A 27,406-nucleotide genomic window follows, 5' to 3' on the forward strand; every position below is an offset into this window, starting at 1 on the left:
AAGAGACTTTAAGCATGATGGCTATTTTTAAATATTTGAAAGATTATCCTATAAAAGAAGGAATAGATTTATGAGTAGTAGTCAGTTGTTGACATGTACTGGCTTTTATTTATTTATTTTTTTTAATGATTTTTTTTTTTTAAGATTTTATTTATTTATTTGACAGAGTGAGATCACCAGTAGGCAGAGAGGCAGGCAGAGAGAGAGAGAAGGAAGCAGGCTCCCTGCCAAGCAGAGAGCCCGATGCGGGACTCGATCCCAGGACCCTGAGATCATGACCTGAGCCGAAGGCAGAGGCTTAACCCACTGAGCCACCCAGGCGCCCCATGTACTGGCTTTTAGAAAGAAAACACTTTCTTACTAAACTCTGAAAGTAGATTGAGGTGCCCTGTGAGGTAGTGAAATCTTTACAGCTGGCAGTGAGAGGGGATTGAGGATATATCAAATAAAAGACTGGGTAATACAACCTTTGTGGCATCATTTAAGCCTCTGTGAGTAGCAAACAAGTTAGTCTTGGCTAGATTGGATGACCTTGTGTGGGAACTAACTGTTCTTTCCTATATCTATGATGAAGTTCCTTTCCAGCTAGTGTATTTGCATTTTCCAAGACAGATTTTCTTTCTGTAGCATGGGTTTTATTGTTTCCATTCATAGGCACAGATAATAAGACATTGAATCGGAGTCAAATATTCCTACTATTGAGCTACTGCTAGTGGTTACTTCTGCCATCTTGTAATTTTCTAGTGAAATTTAACCTTGATACTGAAGTGACACCTAACCTGTAGTTAGATGGCATCTCATTTATCAGTGATACCTTCTCAGTAAAGAAAACTTTTTATTTAAAAAAATTTTTTTTTTAAGATATAACTATGGGGGGCCTGAGTGGCTTAGTTGGTTAAGCATCTGCCTTTGGCTCGGGTCATGATCCCAGGGTCCTGGGATTGAACCCCATAGTGGGCTCCCTATTCAGCAGGGAACCTGCTTCACCCCTTTCCTCTGTCCCCTGCTTGTGCTCTCTCTTTCACACCTCTCTCTATATGTGTCGAATAAATAAATAAAATCTTTAAAAAAAAAATGTATTTTGAGAGAGCGAGAGTGCACGTGAACAGGGAGAGGGAAAGAGAATTCCAAGCAGACTGTTCACTGAGTGGGAAGCCTGACCTGGAGCTCCATCCCATAGCCCTGAGAGCATGACCTGAGCCAAAATCAAGGGTCAGCCTCTTAACTGACTGAGCCATCCAGGCGCCCCATATATACAACTTAAAAAAAAAAAAAGAGTTTCATTAACATTCTTTTCTATAGAAATAAATTAAAAAGAAAAAGCATATTTAAGTTAGATTCTCCCCTATAGTTTTAAATAAGTCTAACTCACCCATGGCTTATAGACTACCAGGAGAAATCATTTAGTTTTTTAATTCATATTTGAATACTTACGGATTGATTACCATTCTGTTGAATGAAATATGGAAGATGAAAAAAACCAGTCATGGATAAAAAAAAGAGGTGGTGGAGGCTTTTGCAACTATTTAAAAAATGAAAGGCAAACTTAACTTTTTCTTCTGTTCAAAGCACTCATTTTACAGATAAAGAAACTGAGGCCCAGAGATAATACCTTACCTGGCTGATAGATTCTGTTATGGTATAACTAGAATCCAATCTCTAATTTCAGCCCATTCTTTTTTTTTTTTTTTTTTTTTTTTTTTGGGTCTACCTTTTAAAAAAGCAGGTTTTATTTATTTATTTGACAGAGAGAGAGAGAGATCACAAGTAGGCAGAGAAGCAGCAGAGGGGGAGGGGGGACTCAGGCCCCCTGCTGAGCAGAGAGCCCAATGCGGGGCTCCATCCCAGGACCCGGGATCATGACCTGAGCCGAAGGCAGAGGCTTAACCCACTGAGCCACCCAGGTGCCCCAATTTCAGCCCATTCTTACAAAAAAAAATAATGATAATAATGTGTCTATTTCTCAAACCTCTTTGATGGTAAGAATTGCCTATGGTACTTATTAAAAGTAAAGGCTCTTCTTAAACATCTGGGAAGTTTGAGAACGATTATGCTATGCTATATAAAAATAGCTTTGGCGTTGGCTTTGTAAAGGAGATTTTTTTTCTTAAGTATTTGAAGAATTAAAAGGGAGTTGTATTTAAACATCTTGAAACCCATAGATGCTGAGGAGAGAGAATTTAATATTAACTTCAGTTATAAATGTTAGTGTGAAGGTCACTTTGTTGTCTAAGCCAAATAAAGAGAAACCAGCCTAAATAACAAAATACTTTAACTAAAAAAGCAGTGTTGAGCTTTTTAAAAGAATGAAACCAGCCAACCTTTTCTGTTAGTCAAATGATGGAGACCAGTGAATTACCTCAGTTTAGCATTTATTTTACTTGTATTTTTCTTTGTCTTACAGGGACAGCACTTGTCCTAGCCAGGTTACCTTTGGATAAGATTACTGAATGCCTTAGTGAACTATGTTCTGTTCAGGTTATGGCATTGAAAAAGGTGAGTCCGATTAGAAAAGGGGTTTAGTACATACTTATGATGTTTACATGTTAGAAAGGAAAAGACAGAATATACAAGTGATTCTTTACCTACAAAAGCCGAGAGAATGAACTAAAAAGTTATTAAAATTAATCAGTCTATCAAAGGAGCTGCATACAAGGAATAAGTATTCTAAAATCAGTAGATTTTCACTGTCAGTAATCAATTTAGAAGATATAATGGGGAAAATAACATTCAAGTTAGGAGTCAAAACCATAACCTACCATATTTCCTTCAAGAATATTATAAAGATGTCAGCTCTTCTCAAGTTACATTTATAGTGCAGTAATAGGAGAATTCAACATAATGATTCTAAAGTTTATCTCTAATCATATGCTGGTAGGAGCATTTAAGAAATTTTAGGAAAGAGTAAGAAGCAACTTGCTGTATCTCTTAAAATACATTGTGAAGCCTTAGTTATTTTAAAGTGTAATAAAAAAAGAAAGGAAAAAAGTGTCCTAATAGAAAGTGAAACAAAGATACAGATTATATAATAATGTTACCTGTTGTCTGTACTGTAATATGTATATAATGTCTTGGTCATTATGAAAGTAAATGGGAAAACATTAAATAATACTGTTTTCCACTCCACAGTGATCATGTAGTAAAAGTGTTGTATTATGTAGTCTTAGCCATGATGCAGTAAGATGAAGGAAAGTAATTTGACAATATGAATTTAAAAGTTTGCACCATTTGAGTAACTATTGGGAATCTCTTATAAGGAAGTAAGCAGAGATTGGGAGGGAGGTGGATGTTTAAGGGTGTATATCTGCAGTGTTTGCTGTAGGGATGTATGTGTAACAACACAGTGTTGATACCTCTCTGTCTCATCAGCTGTTGTCTCAGGAGCCCAGCAATGGTATATCCTCAGATCCCACTGTGTTCTTAGATCGCCTTGCAGTAATATTTAGGTAAGAAGGGAGACTGCTTGCCTGCCTTGGGTTAACAGCTCAAATAAGACCATTATGTATTAAAGAAAGCAAGTGTTTTTCACGAAACTTCCAGGTACCTCCTATAATCTCTTCTGTTAGGAGACTGATAAGCCCATTACTTGAAATTTTGGAGCAAAGACAAATTCTAAGAATATGTTCTTGGTAGACCTTTGTCAAAAGATCCTCTAATATGTAATTAAGTTTTTTGGTCTCTAGATTGGTGATTATCAGACTAAATTTAACATGCACCACAGCCACCCAGAGGGCTTATCAAAACAGATTGCTGGGTCCTAGACCCACAGTGTTTATTTCAGTTGGATTTTGGGTAGGACCCAAGAATTCCTAGTAAGTTCCCAGGTGTTGCTATTGCTGCTGCTTGCTATTCCAAGGCTCACACTTTCAGAACTATTGCTGTGTCTTATAAGGATGCAAAAAAATAATGAAGACTTTTTATTGATCGAGTGAAATTAATCCTTCTTTGAAATCAAGAGGAGCCTAATGATTAATAAAGCATTTGTGTGACAATGTTGAAAGAGTGAATCCTTACTGAGTTATATAATTTATAATTTGTCAGACCCATAGATGGAACTGGATTATCAGAGTAGTTGTGTAAAAGAAAATGAGATTTTTATTAAATTGCTGTTGAGCTTATTGAAATTAAAGAATTATTTCCTTTAAAAAGGTAATCATACAGGATTTTTTTTTTCTGCTTTCTTTCAAATTAGTGGATTCTAGAACAAGGCAACTAATTGGATTTGATATATTGTGAGTGGGCCCATATTATATATCATTGGATTCAGACTAGAACCATGAGAAACATCTTGGGTAGAGTAGAATTCCTGAAACTTTTGCCTTTTTAATGTTGAGAGTAGAGCAGTACTTAGTTTATTATAGTGGATTTAGATAACCTGGTTTTTAATTAATATTTTTTATTAATTTGGAAGAGTTTACATATTCTGGTTTTTAAAGAGAGGGGAATGAAAAAAATAATTAGAGTGCTGCACAGCCTATGTAAGCCAGAGTTAGATTGAGTTCTCATGCTCTGGTGGAAGTGGCTTAAAGGTGGCAAAAAAAGGGTGAGGGGGATTTTTTTTTTTTTAAAGATTTTATTTATTTATTTGACAAAGAGATCACAAGTAGGCAGAGAGGCAGGCAGAGGAGGATGGAGGAAGCAGGCCCCCTGCTGAGCAGAGAGCCCGCCACTGGATCCTAGGACCCTGAGATCATGACCTGAGCCCAAGGTAGAGGCTCAACCCACTGAGCCACCCAGGCGCCCCTGAGGGGGATGTTTTAAATTATGTGCTTGTGTTTGTTTGACTGGAATAGAAGGAAAAGTGTTGAGTTGTAAATAACTTTATTATTTTGATACTCTTTATGTGGTGACAATGTTACTATGTAAGCTAGCAGGATTCGGGGCTATGGCTCTTCATTTAAATTGCTCTTTTACTATTTTTGGTTGTTGCCTTTCCCAGACACACCAATCCCATTGTGGAAAATGGACAAACTCATCCGTGCCAAAAAGTTATACAGGAAGTAAGTGCTTAATGGACGCCTGTGGAACAAGGCTTCCTTCCTTTTTTCCTTACAAGGCTGTGGGTAACTAAAGTGCGGAGGTATTGTCTTCTAGGTTCATAGGAAGATTCAGTTTCTTGATATAGTTTAAATTTCAGTGAATAGAATAGAACCATTCAAATAAATATTTTTTTACCTCAGATTTGATAAGAAAACACCCTGTGGGGAAATGCACTCAAAGTCCAGAGAAGTAGAGAGTGATTAACTATGTGAATCCTGGAGTTGCTAGGAGGTGTGATTAATACTAGCAAATTTTTTTTTATGCATATCTTTTTTTTTATTAACATGTAATGTATTATTTGCCCCAGGGGTACAGGTCTGTGAATCGTCAGGCTTACACACTTCACAGCACTCACCAAGCATATACCTTCCCCAGTGTCCATATAACCCAACCACCCTCTCCAGGCAACCCTTGGTTTGGTTTGTGAGATTAAGAGTCTTTTATGGTTTGTCTCCCTCCCGATCCCATCTTGTTTCAGTTTTTCCTTCCCTACCCCTCAAACTCCCCACTTGCCTCTCAAATTCCTCATATCAGGGAGCTCATATGATGATTGTCTTTCTCTGATTGACTTATGTCACTCAGCATAATGCCCTCTTAGTTCTATCCACGTCATTGGAAATGGCAAGATTTCATTTCTTTTGATGGCTGCATAGTATTCCATTGTATATATACACACCACATCTTTTTTTTTTTTTAAAGATTTTATTTATTTATTTGACAGAGATCACAAGTAGGCAGAGAGGCAGGCAGAGAGAGAGAGGAGGAAGCAGGCTCCTTGCTGAGCAGAGAGCCCGATGTGGGGCTCGATCCCAGGACTCTGGGATCATGACCTGAGCCGAAGGCAGAGACTTTAACCCACTGAGCCACCCAGGCGCCCCATACACACCACATCTTTATCTATTTATCTATTGATGGACAACTATGTTCTTTCCATAGTTTGGCTGTTGTGGACATTGCAAGCAAAATTTTTTTTGACAAAGCTGTTTATCCCTCATGGCTTTTGTTTTCCCATTGGAAACACACTTCTTTTTTCACTGAGGGTAATAGGATCAAAAGGCATGTTTTGAGAAGTGCTTTTCAGACTGTACCTTAAGTGTTTGACAGTATCAAATAATGCCATTTCATTAGCTATGTCCTTTTGTTCAGAGTATTCCAGCTCAGAACTGTTTTTAAGTATCTATTCCTCTATAAATCATACTAATTATTTTCATCCTAAATCAGGAATTCCAGAGTTTATCTTTTAGTGAAGTTAGACATGCTCTTCTTCCAGTTCTAAAGAGTCACTGCACTTTTTTTTTTTTTTTAAGATTTTATTTATTTATTTGACTGACAGAGATCACAAGTAGGCAGAGAAGCAGGCAGAGAGAGAGGAGGAAGCAGGCTCTCTGCCAAGCAGAGAGCCTGTTACGGGGCTCGATTCCAGGACCTGAGATCATGACCTGAGCCGAAGGCAGAGGCTTTAACCCAATGAGCCACCCAGGCACCCTGTCACTGTACTTTTCCTAAGAAGTGGTTATGTTTTAGAATTGGATAGCATATTGAAACTACACACTCACGTATGCACGCATGCGTGCATTCATGCACACCAGGTTCACGCTACATGTTTTTCTCTAAAGAAAGCTTTTTCCAAATTATTTGAAAACCAAATCAGGTGTTACCAACTTGGGAGCATTTTTTTCAGCTCTTAGTTGTTCATTGTTTTTTTTCTTGTGCTCTTTGACTTTTGATTCAGATATGGCCAGTTTTATCTGAGACTCTAAATAAACACCGGGCTGATAATCGGATTGTGGAGCGTTGTTGCAGATGCCTCCGCTTTGCTGTTCGCTGTGTAGGCAAAGGATCTGCAGCCCTGCTGCAGCCACTAGTTACGCAGGTAAGTTCTTCCTTTGAGGGAAAATGTGAAGTGTACAGAATTTGAAGTAAGAGTCTTTATTTATTTTTTTTTTAAGATTTTATTTATTTGGAGTAGAGAGGAATGGGGGGATCCTGACCAGCGGGGAGAGGAAGAGGGAGAAGCAGACTCCCCGCTGAGCAGGGCACCCAACTCACGGCTGGATCCCAGGACTCAGATCATGACCTGAGCTGAAGGCAGACATTTAACTTACTAAACCACCCAGGCATCCCTGAAATAGGATTCTTTAGAACAAAAACTTTGCTGATGAAATGAAACACTTTTGTATTTATTAAATACAAACTCCAAAATATTTGAAAGAGATAAATAGTGCCTGTGGTATGTTGTCTCTGAAGGAAACTGCCTATAATCTGTTTTGTGATAGTCTAAATAATAACACATTTCACTGTAAAATTAAGAGAATGACTTTAATGCCCAGCTCTCATATACCAACGCTGAGCATTTTTACATTAATTTTTCTTTTAAAACGTGTCATGTCAAATTTTGCTGTTGCTTGGCCCAAGGGAATTTTTTTCTATATCTGTCACAGTTGGTAACATAAGTCTGTTATTTGAACAGAAATGCTTGATTTGATTCTTTTATAATCACCAAGATTGATACATAATTATGATGGTGTGACTCAGTGTATGAGGTTCTCTAAGAACATACTCACATCAAGAACTATTCTATATGAGATGCCTATAACTAGTGACTTGGATCACTAAGCAATTTGATGTTAACCTTACAGCAAAGCCAGAACTAGATTGAGGCAAGGCAAAATGTAAGTCTTGGCATTTGTAGGACTTGGCATAAGTGCCTTTTATTAAAATTTTGCTTCCATGCACTGAGGGAAATGCACAGCTCCAGGCTGGGCCACACCCAAAAGCCTGAAATGACCTTTGTCTACCAGAACAGTGAATCCATGGTACAGATTCTAAGGAGGCAAACCCTCCAAGGATCTGACCCTGACGGTGAGTGCCCTCTTAAATTCTGCACCCTAGGTACCTCATTCTTTTTTCTTTTCTTTTTTTTTTTTAAAGTAACTTCTACACCCAGTGTGGGGTTCAAGCTCACGAACCTGAGATTAAGAGTTATATGGCCCACTGACTGAGCCAGACATATTTTTGTTTTTGTTTTTGTTTTTTTGAATTGTGAGAGAGAGAGTGGAGAATGGCAGACAGATCAGACTCTGCTGATCGAGGAGCCCAATTGGGACTCGATCCCAGGACCCTGGAATCATGACGTGAGCCGAAGGCATATGCTTAACCGACTAAGCCACCCAAGCGTTAACCCCCTCTCCACGCCTTTTTTTTAAGATTTTATGTATGTATGTATGTATTTATGTATTTATTTATTTATTTGACAGAGATCACAAGTAGGCAGAGAGGAAGGGAGGCACGCCCCTTGCCGAGCAGAGAGCCTGATGCAGAGCTCCATCCCAGGACCCTGGTATCATGACCTGAGCTGAAGGCAGAGGCTTTAACCCACTGAGCCACTCAGGCACCCCACACACTTTTTTTAAAATGGAATTTGTATAATATATTTCTCTTCATCTTAACATCCTTTTTACAGGCTGAACTCAGCTTGATGTAATCAAAATTCTGTCTTTCAAACAAGAAAAATTCAAAATCATAAACCCATAAGGAAATAAATTAAAGGAGCACCTGGGTGTTTCAGTCTATTATACGTCTGCCTTCAGCTTGGGTCATGATCTTGGGGTCCTGGGATGAGCCCCATACTGGGCTCCCTGTCAGCCGGGAGCCAGCTTCTCCCTCTGCTCCTACCCCTGCTCCTGCTCTCTCTCTATATATATCAAATAATTAAATAAAAATCTTTAAAAATATATTTTAAAAAAAGAAAAATTAAAAACGATGATGAAAGTAAGTCACCCCTCTGATTAGGAACAGTGTCCATTTATATAGTATATAGGGTTTGGATCAGAATCTCTTTATGGATCAGGCGCATCTTTTTATGACACCTTTATTCTTGCCAGGTTTAGCTTCTTCCTGGCAACTCTGCCTCTGAGAAGGATCAAACGGAGGCTGGTCTTGAAGGCATCGGTTCCTTGGTGGCTTGTGGGAGGCAGGGTAGCCGGGCCAGTGGGGCAAGCAGGGGAGAGCAGCAGCTGTGTGTGAAGCAGAACTTGGGCTCACTCTGTGCAGAGTGGTCAGAGAGACCAGAACAGCCAGGGTGAGGACAGACAGCAGCGGGCAGAGGCCAGCATTTATTTACAATTCCGCTCCTGAGGATGGAGAGCAAAGTTGGTGATGACTGTCCCCAGAGGTGTGACCCTGTCCTGCCTCTCTGTCCTGGGCGCCTCATTCTTAGGGAAGCACGCACCCCCAAGTAGAGTCATGCTAATGCGGTATCAGTTGACGTATGCACAGCCCTGTATCCTTTATATTACAGATTTGAATAAAATTTACCTTTTCTGTACCCTGAGGACACCATATGTTTGTACTGCATATGTTTACACCTTTGGTTATGTGTCCCCTTCAGTGTAATATATTCTAGGTCTAACATAATTTGATTTAATGTCCCTTTGCTATTAGAGGATACACTCATGACTTTAATTTTTTTTTAATCCTGCTAATTAAGTAGTGACCAACCCAATTGAGTACCTTGTATAGGAAATGTGTTCTAAAGTCAGTAAATGTGAAAAAATGATAAGTATTTATTAAAATCCACAAATCAGAAGTCAGCAAATTAGAACCAGTGGGCCTATTACCTGGTTTTGTAAATGTAGTTTTACTAAAAGTTTGCCATGCTTATTCATGTATATATTTTGTATTGGTCATTTGTGCTATGGTGGCAAAGTTGAATAGCTAAATCATATGACCAGCAAAGCCTAAAATTTTTACTATCTGGCCCTTTAAGAAAATGTTTACCAGCTCCTGACTTAAATCATGCATTAATTAGAGCATATAGTTTTGAGTGTACAACACCGAATAGATTCATAGCTCTCATCACATGCCCATTCCATGGTAGGTGTTAGTAATAAGAGTCAGTCACTTTGTCTTTCAGCCCCCACCCACACTCATTAAGTTGAATTTATATAATAAAACCAGTACACTCAGTTAAGCATCCAACTCTTGATTTCAGCTCAGGTCTTACTCTCAGGGTCATGAGTTCAAGCCCTGCATTAAAAAAACATATGTGTGTTGTGATGGCATTTTTAAGTAGATGAATGTACACATTTTGGAGGAGAATAGGGAAAAAATCCTAAAGAAATCATTTAATTCAAATATGTGTATTAACATTTTTATTCCATGAGTAGATCTGGGTATCTTGATAAGAGACACTGTTTTTTTACTAAAACGTTTAACTAGAGGAGTTTAGAAACATCTCAGAATTCAAACAGTGCTTTCATGGCCTCTTTCAGGATAAGAGTATTTGGTATTTTTAGCCCTGCTGTAGCTTTATGTGCCTTTTTTTTTTTTTTTTTAAGAGTTAATCTTGAATGCAAATAAGAACAACCTTTAGGTATTGGGATTTATGCTAGGAATCTGCAAATAGCTTGGATGATAGCAAACTCATGGCTTCCAGCTTGAAGTATTATGTAGCTTTTACAGCATTGTTTTGGGAAGGTAAAAGATCAAAGGCTTGAAAGGACTCGACTCTAAAGAGAGTACTTGAAAATTACTGAAGAATTGAGCCCTGTGTTTCAAAAAATGTTGCCAACAAGCTTTACTATGTTGTCTTAAAGAGAAGAAATCAGTCTGAATTTCTTCCTCTAGACAGTTTCCTAAGTTGATAACTTTTGGGGGGGTAAAGAATTGAACAACTGGTTTCTCCCTTGGCAGATGGTGAATGTGTACCACGTACATCAGCATTCCTGTTTCCTGTACCTTGGCAGTATCCTTGTGGATGAATATGGCATGGAGGAGGGCTGTCGGCAGGGACTCCTAGACATGCTCCAGGTTTGTTTTCCCTGGGGAGTGTCTTGGAGGGACTAAAGGCCTGAGCAGTTTGTTATTCACCATGTCTTGAATTCTCTTCTCTATGTTTGTCCTCCAGGCATGTTGATTTACTAATAACAGGGAGGTAGAAACTTGCCAGTTGTTCCCTGGACAGACATGCCTGGGAGTATGCAAGAGAGATTGACCATATGACTGTAAAGATCATTACAGCTATTACTGCCAAATGTATGCTCTCTAGAGATGATGGTTTTTTGAGAAGTGGAGAAGGGAACAAATGGATATAAAACAAAGGATCTCTAAACTCAAGGATAATTCTTTTTTAGTTTCTTGTCTGGAATAACCAGTGTACTAGCTCACTTATTAGCAGGGTTGGTCTTAGGGTAAATAGCAGGCATTGGAAAAGGCTCTTGATATACTGCTTTTTTCCCCTCCTAGTCATAAGGAAGAAAATATATTAGGGAGTTTATCATGCTCCTTTTCATAAGATGTCTTACCCTTTAAAACTGACATTTCATGGGGCACCTGAGTGGCTCACTCAGTTAAGTGTCCGACTCTTCATTTGGGCTCAGGTCATGATCTCAGGATTGTGAGATCGAGTCCCACATCAGGCCCCACACTGGGCATGGAGTCTGATTAAGATTCTCTTCCCTTTGCCCCTTCTCACGCTCTCAGAAATAAAATAAAATCAACATACTGTTATTTTAAAATCTCAAAAAAAATCCTTCATCTACTCCTTTAGTGGACTTGACCATATCTAGTACACAAGCAGTCTTTACTTTCAGAAACTTCTACAACTTTTGTGAGAAAGAGAGAGATAGAGAACAAGGTGGGGTAAGGGGGTAGTGAGCATGGGAAGACGAAGAGAAAGAATCTGAATTCAGCGCCACACCTAGCGTGGAGCCTGACAAAGGGCTCACTCTCATGACCCTGAGATCATGACGTGAGCCAAAATCAAGAGTTGGACGCTTAACTGAGCCACCAAAGCCCCTGCAGAAACTTCTGAAACTTTGAGATAACATCTGTCCAGTTTCATCAACTAAAATTTATACCCTCAACCCTTTCTGAACTGCAGACTTCATATATGAAAACTGTTATCAGTTGAGAAAGATTTCTCTCTTCCTGTTCTTGATCTGATTCTCATCATAGTTTTTTTCTTTTCCCATCTGTACTTCCCCTGTTTTGTACCTTTTGTATATGTTGTGATATTTAGCAAGTCTGAATGCTGTTGGATTTAGTATATAGTATTTATTTAAAATCACTATTCTGTTTTAGGCACTGTGCATCCCTACCTTTCAGCTGCTGGAACAGCAAAATGGGCTTCAGAATCACCCCGACACTGTGGATGACCTGTTCAGGCTGGCCACCAGGTCAGTCCTTCTGAAGAGCAACCCTTTCTTCTGTTGCTTTTCCCCATCACTGCTTCATCTTGTCTTGTAACGCTTGATTGTTTCTCTATAAAATGAGGTTAGTGGAGTATAGGTAGGTTAATGATTCTCATAGCCCATAGTTAAATCATGAATGGAATATCCCTGTAAGTGAGAAAGAGGAGTTGGATGGGAGCAGGGTAAAGCAGCTGGGCTGGGTTTCTGTCACTAAGGAGGGAACATGCGCAAGACCGTTAAAACCAGCTTGGTAAAAACATTTGATTAGAAAATCTGTAGAATCCCCTGTAGTTTTATGTTTCTGTGCTGCTCTGATGACATGTTTCACTTCAGCTTTTTCATTTAGGAAACTTGGCATCCTTTAGATAATAATCATATCTCAGAGTAAAAAATTCTTAGGATTTTAAGGTGCCTTAGAAGTTATCTTGTTCTGCCCTTCCTGGTTCTACCCCTAGCTTTCCACCCCAGTTTTTACTTAAATTTCCTTTTACCAGTAACACTGACTATATTATTGTCAAACCTTTGAACTCCTTCTTTAGTCCCTAGCTAAGGAATTTGAACCAAATCAGTTAGTGAACATAAAAGCATTTAAAAATTATGTAAAATAGATTATTATATGTAAATACACACTTACTATATATTTTATCACTTAAAAATGCAAAGTAATATTAACAATTTCAGGATTGAATATTGAATGCTGTTTTGGTTAATTTTTTGACATGTTAGAAACACCTTTGTTGTTGATATTGTTGATACGAGAGAACCTTGGGTGGACTCCAGTCCCTGTTTACCCAGCGTGTGTTACTTGAAAAACATCCCTGAGATGCTCTTTGCTAAATAAGCATTATGAAGTAAATTTGGAAAATGTTGTGTCTTTTTTGTGGAGAGTCTCTATGTATGTTAATGGGTTGGTAACCTTGTAGGATATTGAGTGGAAAGTTTAGAGAGTTCCTATATACCCCTGCTCTACCCCCCACAACCCCACGGCCTCCCTCACTGTTTACATCCCCCACCAGAGTAGTCTGTTTGTTGGAATTGATGAACCTGTATCAACATGTCATTATCATCCAAAGTCCATAGTTTACATTAGGATTCACTCTTGGTGGTGTACCTTCTGTGGATTTGGACAGATGTATAATGCATGTATCTACCATTATAATATCACACGGAATAGTTTTAATACCCTGAAAATCAATGTATCCCACCTGTTCAGCCTTCCCTCACCTTCTCACCTCTAGCAACCACTGATCTTTTTGTCTCCATCCTTTGTTTTGCCTTTTACTCTGGTGCTTTGGAGCCTAATCCTTTCATTTATACCTAGCCTGTCTTTCCAAAACACCAGGTTTATTCAGCGTAGCCCTGTCACCTTGCTGAGGAGCCAAGTGGTCATCCCTATCTTGCAGTGGGCCATTGCGTCTACTACCCTGGACCACCGGGATGCCAATTGCAGTGTCATGAGGTTCCTGCGAGACCTTATCCATACAGGGGTAGCCAATGATGTAAGTATAAACACTGTACCTTTCCGCTTTGTACCTTATCACCTTTTTATATCTCTTCCTCATTTCTTAGGGGTAAACCAGATTCTCCTTAATTGATCTATATTGGTAGGTACATACCATTCACTAACCAAAACATTAACTATTAGATTTCAGACAGCCTCTACTAAGTGCTAAAAGCTATATGAAACAGTCTAAAAGTATTTCTGCTCCCCTATCATCCAGGATTTAGTAGAAGAGATAAACAGAGATAAAAAGATTTAAGTAACAATAAGAAGGCAGTATTTGATTGCCAGATGAGTGATAAAAGTCATGATTGCTATGAGATCAGAGAAAGCTCCTTGGTCAGAAGTGGATTGGGATTAATTTCTGGAAGAAGATGGACTTCACTGGGCCCATGGGATATAGGTAGAATTTGGATGGATTAGAGAGGGAAGGACAGTCTTAACTGGGGCATAATTCATAGTCAGAGAAAGGATAGTACTAAGTATGTTAGACAATTAAGAGACCTAGTTGGCTGGAGTAGTAAAATGACTCTCAAAGTTTTCTTTCTTTTTTTTTTTTTTTATTTATTTTATTTTATTTTTATTTATTTATTTGACAGAGAGAGATCACAAGTAGGCAGAGAGGCAGGCAGGGGGAGGGGGGAAGCAGGCTCCCTGCTAATCAGAGAGCCCGATGCGGGGCTCCATCCAGGACCCTGAGATCATGACCTGAGCAGAAGGCAGAGGCTTAACCCACTGAACCACCCAGGAGCCCCACAAAATTTTCAGAGGTAGATTTGGCTAAATGTGGAATAGAGTTTATTTAAGGTTAATAGAGAATGGTGAAGAAAAAAGCAACTGTGTTAATGGGCTAATTATTTAAGAAGTTTGGTCATAAAGGAGAAAGAAGTAAACTAGATGTGAAAAGCAGTTTATAAAAAGTTATTTTTTTCCAAGATACTAGAAATATATGTATATTCTAGTATATATTCAAGAAGTGCCAATGTGTAATTCTGTGCCAAGAAGAAAATAAGGGTTTTGTGTGTGTGTGTGTGTGTTTTATACAAAAGATTAGGTATCTGATAGAAGTTCTTGTTTATTCACTTGGTTTTAAAAAAGGAAATAGGAACACATTTTTCTATGTGTTCTAATTAAAACTGCTACCTGTAACCTTTAGTCATTGTTTCTCTTCTGCTCTCTATTCTAAAGGTTAAGGTTAATCTCAGCTGAAATCCATGCCCATTTCCTTGATACTAAACTCTTAATATTATCTTCCTAAGGACAACATTTTAGTGGAGTCTGTAAATCTTGCTGTTATGTATTATATATACTTCTTTTTCCAGGAAGGAGGAATTATTAGAGTGGAGAGTTGAAATTAGAATTCATCTTTTGCTCTTGTTTCCTTACAGCATGAAGAAGACTTTGAATTACGGAAAGAACTTATTGGACAGGTGATGAACCAGCTTGGACAGCAACTTGTAAGCCAGTTGCTCCACACATGCTGCTTTTGTCTCCCTCCCTATACCCTACCTGATGTGGCTGAAGTCCTCTGGGAGATCATGCAGGTTGACAGACCGGTAAGATTGTTTTCATGAAGAACCCATTCTCACAGTCCTTAAACTTTGGTTCCTGGAGGCAGACTATAACTTTGAAACCAGCTCTGTTGCATCTCCATGGTACCTAATCTAGGCATATTGCTAAGTTTAATTATTAGATGAAGGGGCCTATAGAAGGCCAGTAATGCATTATTAGGTTTTTTTTTTTTTTTTAAGATTTTATTTATTTACTTGACAGATCACAAGTAGGCAGAGAGGCAGGCAGAGAGAGAGAGGAAGAAGCAAACTCCCTGCTGAGCAGAGAGCCCGATGTGGGGCTCAATCCCAGGACCCTGAGATCATGACCTGAGCCCAAGGCAGAGATTAACCCACTGAGCCACCCAGGCGCCCCGCATTATTAGGTTTTTAAAAGCATGTTGGTGTTACTGTCATAGGGTTTATATACCGAATACTAAGCATGGAATTCAGCTGTGTGGCTGGCCAGTGAGTAATTTGTTGTTCATTTGTAAGAGATGCCCATATATCAGTTACATAGTGGTACAGGTTATTCAAGAAGGGAATTCACTCCAAGCTCCTTAGATAACATTGTATGGTTTTCCTTGGTAATAAGTCTCACCAGAACATTTGGGGATAAAGAAGCAGAAAATCAGCTCACAATATACACTTGGATTTCTCCTTTGGATTAATTTGCATCTTGATTCAGTTCTTGATCCAGGTCATTTATCACCTGAGCATGGAAGGTTTTTTTAGGCTATCCAGTAAAGTCCGAGTAATTTCAGTACTGGGCCATGATCATAAATGAGGTTATGTGTACTGTGTGGAAGTTTTGAGCATAGTGGTAAAGTATATATAGCTTATACATTATTTTTTAAATAGGATTTATAGTTTTTAATATTAATACAAAAGCAGTTTAGAAAAGTGCACAGTTGGTTCTAGTTAAAGTAAGCTATCTTCCAGAACCACGGAAAAATCCAGATGCACAAGTTTATTGTAAATTTTAAGTCCACATATATCTTAATGTTGTCTCTTGCTTTGTATCATTGATGACAGTTGTTAGCCTCAACTTCAGTAGTTTCACAAAGCAGAGTACACGTCTAGTGTTAGATTCTGATGTACTGAGCCAAAAGTTCTTCCTTGGATTTGTGTGTTATCTCCAAAATTCAGTGATTAGTTTATATTGTTTTAGTGAGCATATGCTTTTACTTGATCTTTGGCTGAAATGAAAGGTGGTCACGTGCAGGGCAGATGCTTGATAAATTTCTACATTTTCTTTAGGTTTATCTTCCAGAACAGCCGCATGAACTTTTAATTGTTGTTGTTGTTGTTTTTAAGATTTATTTATTGGAGAGAGAGGGGGCACAAATAGGAAGGGCAGAGGAAGAGGGAGAATCTCAGACTCCGAGCCTAGTGCAGAGCCCGACATGGCTCAGTCTCACGACCTGAGCCCAACCAAGAGTTGGACGTTTAACTGACTGTTGACTAGGCACGCCTATTTCTTCTATAGCAAACTCGTGAGGCTCCTGTGTGACTTGGGTTTCATCAGGTAGCTCTGCAGTTCTTCCACATAAGCTCAGTGCTTCAGGAATGAATAGTACCTGCAGTTCCCTAGTTGTTCAGCGTGTTCTTGTGTCAATCTAATATGGCTGTATTTTGTGTTTTTCTAAAGAAACTACTCAGTGAACCCCTGAGCGCCAACAAGTTTGATTACAAAAGTCCTTGACCTGGGGTGCCTGGGTGGCACTGGTGGGTTAAGGCCTCTGCCTTCTGCTCAGGTCGTGATCCCAGGGTCCTGGGATCGAGCCCCATGTCAGGCTCTCTGCTCGGAGGGGAGCCTGCTTCCCCATCTCTCTATTTGCCCGCCTTTCTGCCTACTTGTGATCTCTGTCTGTCAAATAAATAAATAAATAATCTTAAAAAAAAAAAAAAAAAGAAAAAGTCCTTGACCTGAGAAATAAAATTTCTATACTGTTACTTTTTTACAAGCATACTTGGTTCCCAGGTGGCAGAAAACTTATTATGTAAATTTAACTTCATAAAACATTCTTGTTGCACCTGGGTGACTTAGTCGGTTAAGCAGCTCCCTTTGGCTCAGGTCATGATTCTCGGGGTGCTGACATCGAGCCCCATGTGGAGCTTCCTGCTCAGCAGGGGGTGTCTGCTTCTCTCTCCCTCTGACCTTCCTCCCTGCTTGTTCTCTCCCTCTCTTTCTCAAATAAGTGGATTAAAAGAAAAAAAACTTTAAAAAAATAAAAATAAAAATATTCTTAATTTGTAAACATAAGATTAAGTGCTAACAGAGGAAGAAAATTAGAACAGCAAGTTGAGGCAGGAACAGAAACCAGGTAGCCATGGGCTTTTAAGTGTTTACTATATAGATAGATACCCACAGAATGGGTGTCAAGCAGTTTTAAAGTGATTGTTTTCTATGAACATTAGCTTACAACCGAACTTTTGTAGAGGAACTTTTATATAAATACGGGTTGTCCATACCCTGTAAACTGACTGAAATTCTAGGGATAGAAGGCTGAAAGAAAATTTTCATTCTTGAGCACTTTCTTAATCATGCCATTTTCAAAAGTGAACACAGAGATTTTTTCAATAGAAGATGGCATATCAGCTTTGTCACATGACTCGAATATACTATTTAAACCCTTACTTCTGGGGCGCCTGGGTGGCTCAGTGGGTTAAAGCCTCTGCCTTTGGCTCGTGCGTCATGATCCCAGGGACCTGGGATCAAGCCCTGCATCAGGCTCTCTGCTCAGCGGGGAGCCTGCTTCCTCCTCTCTCTGCCTGGCTCTCTGCCTACTTGTGATCTCTGTCAAATAAATAAAATCTTTTAAAAAAATAAATAAACCCTTACTTCTTTGTTGGATACCCATCTGTGGCAAATTTATTCATGTTTTCAACCAGATTTCTGAGATTCCTTTGTGTGCTAGCTGATTAATTTTGCTTTTTAGTTTCATTTCTTAATGTTCTTGTTTGGGGCTACATTGTAGTTAACTCACAGGCTATTTTGGATGCCAAAACTTGTATCAAGTAAGGGTTCTTCCTGAATCTCTTGCCCTTCCGTGTTTGTCTTAGTAGAGTGTTGTCTTCCTTGGGGGGCAACATTTGGAGAATTATGCAGTACTTCCTAAGCATTTATAATGTAATATTTACTTTTGCTCTGGTTTGTTACCATAAATTAACATAACGGGATATATAATATAAAACAATTTAGTTGTAAAGGTTATTTTATTGCTGAAAACTACAACCAAAGTGTACACCCTACTTAAGAAAGGCATGGAAAATTAGAGCTAGCTCAAAGAAGGGTTCAACTGAAAGTAACCCAGAGGAAGTCTCTAGATTTGATTTTTAGTTTGAAGAGGAAGGAAGGGGGGAAGGATGGGTAGACAGTTTTTGTGCATTTAAAAGGCATAAAGAGATTATGCTTAGATATAAATAATATTCTTTTACAACATTTTTAAAAAGGATTTATTTGAGAGAGTATGCAAGTCGGGGGAGGGGCAGAGAGAAAAAGAGAATCCCAAGCAGACACCCTGTTGAGCATTGGATCCCTCAACCCATCAGATCATGAACTGAACCGAAACCAAGAGTGGGATGCTCAACCCACTGAGCCATCCAGGCGCCCCAATAGTATTCTTTTATTTATTTATTTTTAAGATTTTTAAAATTTAGTTTTTTGAAAGAGAGTGGGAGAGTACAGAGGGAGCATAAGAGAGAGAAACAGTGAGCAGAGAGCCCAATGTGGGGCTTGGTCCCAGGACCGTGAGATCATGACCCCAGCCAAAGGCAGCAGCTGAACCCACTGAGCCACCCAGGCGCCCCATTAGTATTTTATTAAATAGCAAACCAGAGTGAGCAACAAGATTTTCTGACCCAGAGAACAGGCAGGCATCACAAAGGAGCTGACTGGATATGAATATTCTACTGAGAGTTGACCTTAAAATCCTTTGACCCTCGATTCATACTATATATATGTTCTTTGACAAGTTTACTTAACTATACCTTTTGTTCTTACTCTTTGTGGTACTGAACCTTTGCTGTAGGTTGCCTGTGATCTGTACACTCTAGAGTTTTCTGGCAGCTGTTTAATTTTTGAAGTATTACAGAAGTTTAATGACAGAAACAGAGCAATAGTCTCATCCAGAAGACACTTCACTTCTAAGGTAGAGAAGGGCTTGCTGAAATGATGCCTGCCACACCTTTGATGGGAAGTCTAGGTTTACCTTTGTAGACTGTTCCAAACCCCAGAGGGTTGGAAGGCCTAAAGATAGAAGTGCTTTTGTTAATTCTTTTACTCACTTCCAAGTCTGGAAGAGCTGATGGTGCTAAGAAAAGCCTGCAGGTTTTGTTATTACTTGTAGGGTCCAGTTGAGTAAGTCCTGCCTCCTCTCAAAACTCTTACTGTCTCTTTGCACAGACTTTCTGTCGATGGTTAGAGAACTCCTTGAAAGGTTTGCCAAAGGAGACAACCGTGGGAGCAGTCACAGTGACACACAAACAACTTACAGATTTCCACAAACAAGTCACTAGGTGAGTGATGGGGGACTTTTCTGGTTTTGTTGCTTTTTTTAAATATAAACAGAAATGAGTGTGCAGAAAAAATATATCTTTGTTTCTTATACCAGATTTACCCAGGAGTATGTTTCTTGTGTGCCTTCATTAATTCACAGTTTGTCTGTTTAGCATTGAATTGCACAAATTGACATTAGAAACCAATCTGAGGGGAAATACCACCATGTTGTTTAGGTGTACATCAGTTTTACTGTGCAAATTTATTAACTGGTATAAGGTCTTAATGGGTAAGTGGAAGCATTATTTCTTCCAAAAGAAAAATGCATTCATCAGCCCGCTACCCCTCGCGGCATCTGTCTTTATCTTTCTGAAGTCAGGGATCAGGCACGCAGATGTGAATAGGTGAAGCATTAGTTGTAAAACATAGATGATGTAAACTTCAGTGAATTGGAAAATTTTCACTGTGCCTAAAGATACTGAAGTTTAATTTCTTGCAGGCCAAACAAAATATCTCTCTGAGATGCATTGAGTCCATGAGCTGCTTATTTACAGCTTAGTTAAAGTGTTAAGTATACATTAGTATATTTTTTATTGTGAATGTAGTTACCATTTTAAGTGTAGCTACATAGTCTTCCTAATTACTGCTTTATAGCCAAAAAGGTGTTGCTTAATTTCCATACAGTGCCTCTATTAGTAGACATTTCAGTTATTTTTTTAGTATTATGGGTAATATTAAAACTCTAGCCTTTTCCTTCTTTTGACTATTTCCCTTAAAATGCAATCACTGACTCAAAGGTTATGGGATTTTTATGGCTATTAAGTGTTAATGGTAGCAAGTTAAAGTGTGTTTTGTAACTGTGTGCTACCTTGCCCTCATACACCTTTATATATATCTAGAATCTCTAGAATTTTGCCTAAATTTTAGGCATTGGCTTATATTCATATAGTAGTGGAATGACTTACAGGTCCAAGAATGAATGTTGAGTAAGGTTTGGTAATAGTGAAAAACACTGGAAATACTCTAATTGCTCATTAATAGAAAATGATTAAATGATTAACAGAGTATAACTAAATGATTAGGCACTGGAAGAGAAGGAGCAAGAATATAAGTGTCATGATACAGAAATATATGTAAGGTATATTATAAATGGAAAAAATAACAGTATCATATAACCCAACTTGTCCTGATAATTTTTTTAACTTTCTTATTGTGATAAAATACACATAGAATTTATCATTTTAACTATTCTCAAGTATACTCTTCAGTAGTGTTAAGTATATTCACACTGTTGTGCAATTTCCAGAATTTTTTTCATCTTATAAAACTAAAATTATACCCATACAACAGCAACTCCCCCTTCTCCCATTCCCCACCAGTCATACTCTACTTTCTGTTTATGAGTGAAATCATACGGTGTTTATCCTTTTGTGACTCTCTGTAATGTTCTCAAGGTTCATCTATGCTGTTGCGTGTGTCAGAATTTCTTTTCCTTTTTAAGGCTGAATAACATTCCACTTTATGTACCATATTTTATTTATTCATTCATCTATTGGTGGACATTTGGATTGCTTCTACCTCTTGACTGTTGTAAGTAATGCTGCTGTGAACATGGGTATACAAATATCTCTTCAGGACCCTGCATTTAGGGTGCCTATGTGGCTCAGTCAGGTGTCCCAATGTTTGATTTCTACTCAGGTCATGATCTCAGGGTTGTGAGATCAAGCCCGGCGTTGGGCTGGCTCTGCTAGGCATGGAGCCTCCTTAAGATTCTCTCCTCTCTGCCCCTCCCCACCTTTAAAAAAAAAGGACCTTGTTTTCAGTTCCTTTGGATTAAAAAGAATTCCCAGTAGTGTTCTTTTCCCCACTGAATGGTCTTGGTACCCTTATTAAAAATCATTTTACTGGGCCCCTGGGTGGCTCAGTGGGTTAGGCCTCTGCCTTCGGCTCAGGTCATGATCTCGGGGTCCTATGATCGAGGCCTGCATCAGGCTCTCTGCTTAGCTGGGAGCCTGCTTCCCCCTCTTGCTCTGCCTGCCTCTCTGCTTACTTGTGACCTCTCTCTCTCTCTCTTTCTCTCTCTCTGTCAAATAAATAAATAAAATCTTTTTAAAAAAAATCATTTTACCATATATGTGAGGGATTTATTTTGGGGCCCTTTGTTCTATTCCATTGATCTCCATGTCTGTCTTTATGTCGGTACCATACTGTTTTGATTACTATGGCTTTGTAATAATTTTGAAATTGGGAAATGTGAGACCCCCATCTTTGTTCCTTGTCTAAGGTTATTTGGGGTCTTTTGAGATTCCATATGAATTTTAGGATATATTTTCCTATTTTCACAAAAAAAATGTCAGGATTTTTGAAAACAATTACATTGAATCTATAGATCACTTTGAGTAGTATTGATGTCCTAACAAAATTAAGTCTTCCAGTCCATGAACAGGAGAGGTCTTTTTTTTTTTTTTTTTTTTTTTTTTTGGTGTCTTTAATTTCTTTCAGCAACATTTTGTAGTTTAAATGTTACATTCTTTTTGATGCTGTTGTAAATAAACCAGCTTGCACTTTTAAAAGCTGTTTTATGGGGTGCCTGGGTGGCTCAGTGGGTTAAAGCTTCTGCCTTCGGCTCAGGTCATGATTCCAGGGTCCTGGGATCGAGCCCCGCATCGGGCTCTCTGCTCAGCAGGGAGCCTGCTTCCTCCTCTCTCTCTGCTTGCCTCTCTGCCTACTTGTGATCTCTGTCTGTCAAATAAATAAGTACAATCTTTAAAAAAAAAAAAAATGGAGAGCACTTGTTATAAAAATAAATAAATAAAAGCTGTTTTATTATATATGTTATATATATGCATAGTAAATTTCTGAAGACAACTGGGACCAGGATGGGACTTTCAGTTTTATTTCATAACTTTCTATAATATTTTCATTTTTTTCTAAGCATGTGGTACACATTTATAATTAAAACCAGACCTAGTTTTTAAAAAGAGGAGAGAGATGCCTGAGTGGCTCAGTCCATTAAGCATCTGACTTCAGCTCAGGTCATGATCTCTCAGTCTCCTCAGCTTCATGCTCAGTGGGGAGACTGCTTGTCCCTTGTCCTCGGCCCCTCCCCCTGGTTGTGCACGTGTGTGCTCTTTCTCTTTTTCTCTCTCGCACATGCCATCTCTCTCAAATAAATAAAATCTTTAAAAAAATAAAAGGGCAAAAGGGGGGGATAAATTGTAGGTGGTGGTTCAATAACTGATCATCTTTTCTGAGACTTAATTTCTTAATCTTACTTTCCAAAATGGCTTATTTTCTCATCTCCCAGAGTCTCTTCAATAATTTTGCTAAAGAATTTGTTAAAATTCCAAACCTATGAGTGCTGTCATTTTGTAGCTTACTAAAAGTGGCTTAACTTCATGTCCCAGAAGTAACTGATTTTTGGCCATAGATCAAGTGACATGCATGACCAAAAAAATGGCATGTGACTACTTTCATGATATATTTTGCTAGAAGGGAATTTCCCCTTCTCTAGGTAGGTGTATATTGACTGGGATGACTTCACAAAATTGTTTTACTTTTTTTTACGGTGACTCTTCCCAGTAGTAGTATTCCACCTCTAAGCAGTCTCAGGGAAAAGAGTGTAGTAGCTTCTTTCTGCTTCTGTTTTGTTCTTTTCCATCTAGTATTGGGCAGGATCATATTGGCTGTAATTTCCTTAAAGCAAATGGAAGCCTGGAGAGAAGCCTCAGAGAACTAGGTTTAGTGTCAGGGATACTGGCATGAATCTTGCTACTTGCTGAACCTTGGCCTATTCATCTGTAAAATAGGGTTAGTACTACCTCTCTTACTCATAAGGGGTTATTATGAGATATCAAGTGGAAATCTAAAGATTTGGTATGTAGTAGGTGATCAGTGAATGTTAACTTTCTCCTTGGAAAAGAACCTGCTGGAATGTTGTTAATGCATTTGCAAAGCTAGCTGGAGCATGTCTCCTGCCAGCTCTAAGGCAACCACCCACACATTCTAGAATAAGTATCCACCAAACCTGTATTCCCTTATCTGAACTAGTCTATGATAGGTAGAACTGTAGAATAAGTCTGAAAAGTCATGGATATTCCCCCATTTAAGGAAAATTAAGTGGCACAGAAAGGAACGTAAATAACGCAAGGCTACAAACAAAAATACCTGTGATCTTTGCCCTGTGATATTGGGAAATAAGGTGCACCGGCAGCCTGGCCTCCTTGATCTCCCACTGTGGAACAAGTTTTGCAGCTCCTCCTGTAGTAGGCTGTGATGACACGGTGCTGGGAAATGAACAGAAGAGGTAATGTCGAGGTACTAGAGAAAAGCTTTGAGATTGCTCACCTCCTTGTAGTAATTCTCTTTCTCTAGTACGAGTTTTGCTCTTGAACCCTCTGTTCCATGCATGACTCAGTCTCCCTTTTGGTTGTAAGGTCCTGTAATTCCTGTCTCAACGTGCTGCTTTGTTTGCCATTCTAACAGGGAGGGCAAACTGGTTCAGTTTCATTTCAGCAAGTCCAAGCCTGTTTTTCAAATGGTGCTGGTAATTAATTCCCTAACATTTTTCGTTGGTCAACTTGAAGAAAGCTGAGGTTTTTCATTCTGAAACATCATTCTTGCTCTCCAAACACTACTAATTATGACTAGAAGAAATCCTGCCATCATTTCCTATTTCTCTTTGTTGATGTTTATTCTCGGATTCTTAACACCGGCATGAGAATCTCAAGGTCAGAAGATGTTGAGTAAAGGAAGCACTGACTCTAGAGTTAGAGGCCAGGATGGGGTGTCTTCTTGCTCATGTCGTTAGTTAGAGCTTGGTTATTCTGCATTATCCATGAACATGAGGTGAGAAGGGCTGTATTTCTCAGCATACCACTAGGATTATGAGGCTCGAGATGATCACCATAAATGTATTCAAAAGTATGGCAAAAGGATCGGGGTTGTGGGACTAGAAGCCAGAAAATAGAATCTAGAAAAATAGTGGCCATTTTCTTTTTCTTTTTTTTTTTTTTTAGAACTTTTTTTTTTTTTTTTAAGATTTTATTTATTTGAGAGAGATTGCAAGAGATAGAGTGTGAGCAGGGGAGAGAGCGAGAAACAGACTCCCTGCTGAGCAGGGATCCCGATGTGGGGCTCCATCCCAGGACTCTGGATTCATGACCTGAGCCAAAGGCAGAGACGCCCAACCAACTGAGCCACCCATGCTCCCCAGCGAATACAGTGAGATGAAATGGGAAATAAATGCCAGAAGGACTGAGGCGGAAAACAGAAAATAGTTGTAGCTTATAAGTTTGGTTTTTGGGTTTTTTTAAATCCATTTCTTTGGGCCTAGTCAAGGACACATTAATCATTTGGCTGAGGCTCTGGACACCAGAGCAGTTGCCGACAGGACTGGAACAGAGCTGAGCTGACTCAGGATGCCAGCCTACCGCTCTTTCACCCTGGCTCGCACAGTTCTCTCTACCTGCATTCTGATTTCAGCACTTTTTCTCCTGTGTCACAAGAGAGGTGAAGAAGGGAGTTATCATTTCTCTTTGGATTAAACCATGGGTAGAATCTTAAGTCTTCATTGTTACCTCACGTTTAACTGTTTCTTACTGTTGTAGTTCCTTATGATAACATGCCACATGGTGGCTTCTCTTGGATAATATATCTTCTTCCTTTGTGACATTGGAAGCATGAGTGATCTGTGCTCGCCCCCCCAACTGCCTCCTTAATAGTCAGTATTGATTTGGAAATAGACCGAGGGAAGGTATTGGTTGTATTGAAGCATGTTAAATTCAGAAATGGCAGAATTTCAATAAAACCAGAAGACTTTATCATTTTTATTACATTTTTAGGATGGAGAGAGACTGGAGAAAGTTTCTGGGATACTCTGTTGAATCAAATCCTGGGGTCTGATTCAAGGTTCTTAATGATTTTTCCAGACCTTGTAATAGGTAGGGGAATCTAGATGTAGGCACTAAGGAGAGAGCTCTCCTTTCACCTACTTTTCTGTGGAACCAGTGTTGGCAGTTCCTCCCCTGGTGTTTAACATTATGAGAAGGAGAAGGCTCTTTCTTCTAACATTGAATCTTAGGTAATAGGCTCTGGTCCCTGAATTTTTCTGAGCCAGAGAGAGGGCCACAGAAGAATGGGCACATTCGGAAGTTCTTCCTCTTCTACTGTTTTTAGCTTAGCTTCATGTTCAGTTACCAAAACCTGCTCTGAAGACTGACACAAAAGAACGAAGAATATCAATGACGGATAGAGACTTAGTTGCCGAAATGGGGTTGGTCAACAAAATCTGCCTTTGGAAGAGAATGAGGAACCAGGGTACCTAAGTTAGCTCAGCTCATAGAGTTAAAGTTATCAGCCTTAGGTAGAATATGCTTGCTTTTTTTATTTGGGCCTTCTGGCTTTCTTGTGTTTGTGTCAGGGACTCCCAATGAAGTGTTGAACTGACTTACTCTTCCAAACACTGTAAGGTAGGTAAACAGATGCGGCAACAAAAGCAGGTTGGTAACTTGCCCAAGAGTGGTAGAGCCAAGATTCAAACCCAAGCAGCTTTTCTCCATAGCTACTCTTTTTAGAGACCATCAGCTTATAATTATTCTCACATGCAATAGTTAATATTTGCCTTTTAGTTACAGAAAGATCAGAAACAGTCGAGACAATGGAGAGAGCTTCAAGCAGAGCTAGGATAATTCTCAGTGGACCTCAGTGTTGTGGTGTTTTCACCATATTGTATCTTTCTCATCAGGGGCCAACCTACCTTTTTTTTTCTAGTGCTGAGGAATGTAAACAAGTTTGCTGGGCCTTGAGAGACTTCACCAGGTTGTTTCGATAGCTCACACTCCTGCACTGTGCCTGTCACCCAGGTGAGTGGTTACAGTCCCGGCTTTTTCCCTGGCTGTTCGGAGCGCTTGGGGATGACATAGGTTTTAATGCTCGTCATGGGACTTGTACTATAGCTAGTTTGGGAAAGACTTAACAGTTAAAGTGCTGTTCAGATTAAGAAATGCAGGACCCTGGTTTGCTTGTGCCCAGGCAGCCAGATGATTGTTAGCTGCGTCTGGATACCATCTTCACCCCCATGGAAAAGTTATTATTGTAGGAGATCTCAAAAAAAAAAATTCCTCCTCGTATCCCCTTACTTACACTTTAGGATGGTAAGTGTGTATGTTAGTAAACAAGTATTTTTTAACCTGGCTACTTTGGCGAAAACAATGCTGACCTGAAGCAGACCGTGATTACAGTAACACCATTCTAAAACTGACCTTTTAGATTTAATGAGCAAAGATGATTATTCTGAACACTTTTGCTATCAGAACACTGAAATGCCAGGTTCTGCCCAAGGCAGGAGGTAGAGGAAAGGCTCCTGATCACCAGTTTTTCTCCATGTGCTTCCTGACTCCTGGTTCTGCAGCAAAGCAGGAATCTTAGCTGAGGACAGGAAGAACTGGGTAGTAGGATGTGGGTGCCAGTTTCTTGACTGAGAGAAGAAAGGCAGCTTTCTTAAGCACCCGCACCCCCTTTAGAGGTCTTAGGCGGAATTTATTCTCCCACGAGGCAGTTCTCAATGTGTAGCTCCTCACTGGTAGCTTCTGTCATTTAATGTGTTAGTGGATGAAGGCCC

General features: G+C 39.2%; 1 protein-coding gene across 2 annotated transcripts in view; it reads left to right on the plus strand.

Annotated features, from left to right (window-relative positions):
- Positions 1–27,406, plus strand: part of TNPO3 (transportin 3) — an 82,871-nt gene that overhangs the window by 54,337 nt on the left and 1,128 nt on the right. For both annotated transcript variants that reach the window (XM_032869520.1, XM_032869528.1), the window contains 10 exons: positions 2,405–2,496; positions 3,370–3,446; positions 4,940–5,000; positions 6,773–6,913; positions 10,735–10,851; positions 12,124–12,218; positions 13,576–13,732; positions 15,123–15,290; positions 19,693–19,805; positions 26,557–26,648. In XM_032869520.1, coding sequence (XP_032725411.1) covers positions 2,405–2,496; positions 3,370–3,446; positions 4,940–5,000; positions 6,773–6,913; positions 10,735–10,851; positions 12,124–12,218; positions 13,576–13,732; positions 15,123–15,290; positions 19,693–19,805; positions 26,557–26,617 — 1,082 coding nt within the window. In that variant the 3' untranslated portion in view covers positions 26,618–26,648. The remainder of the gene's footprint in view (positions 1–2,404; positions 2,497–3,369; positions 3,447–4,939; positions 5,001–6,772; positions 6,914–10,734; positions 10,852–12,123; positions 12,219–13,575; positions 13,733–15,122; positions 15,291–19,692; positions 19,806–26,556; positions 26,649–27,406) is intronic.

This window comes from Lontra canadensis, unplaced genomic scaffold (genome assembly GCF_010015895.1).
Source record: "Lontra canadensis isolate GAN:19392208 unplaced genomic scaffold, GSC_riverotter_1.0 scaffold2, whole genome shotgun sequence".
NCBI lineage: Eukaryota > Metazoa > Chordata > Mammalia > Carnivora > Mustelidae > Lontra > Lontra canadensis.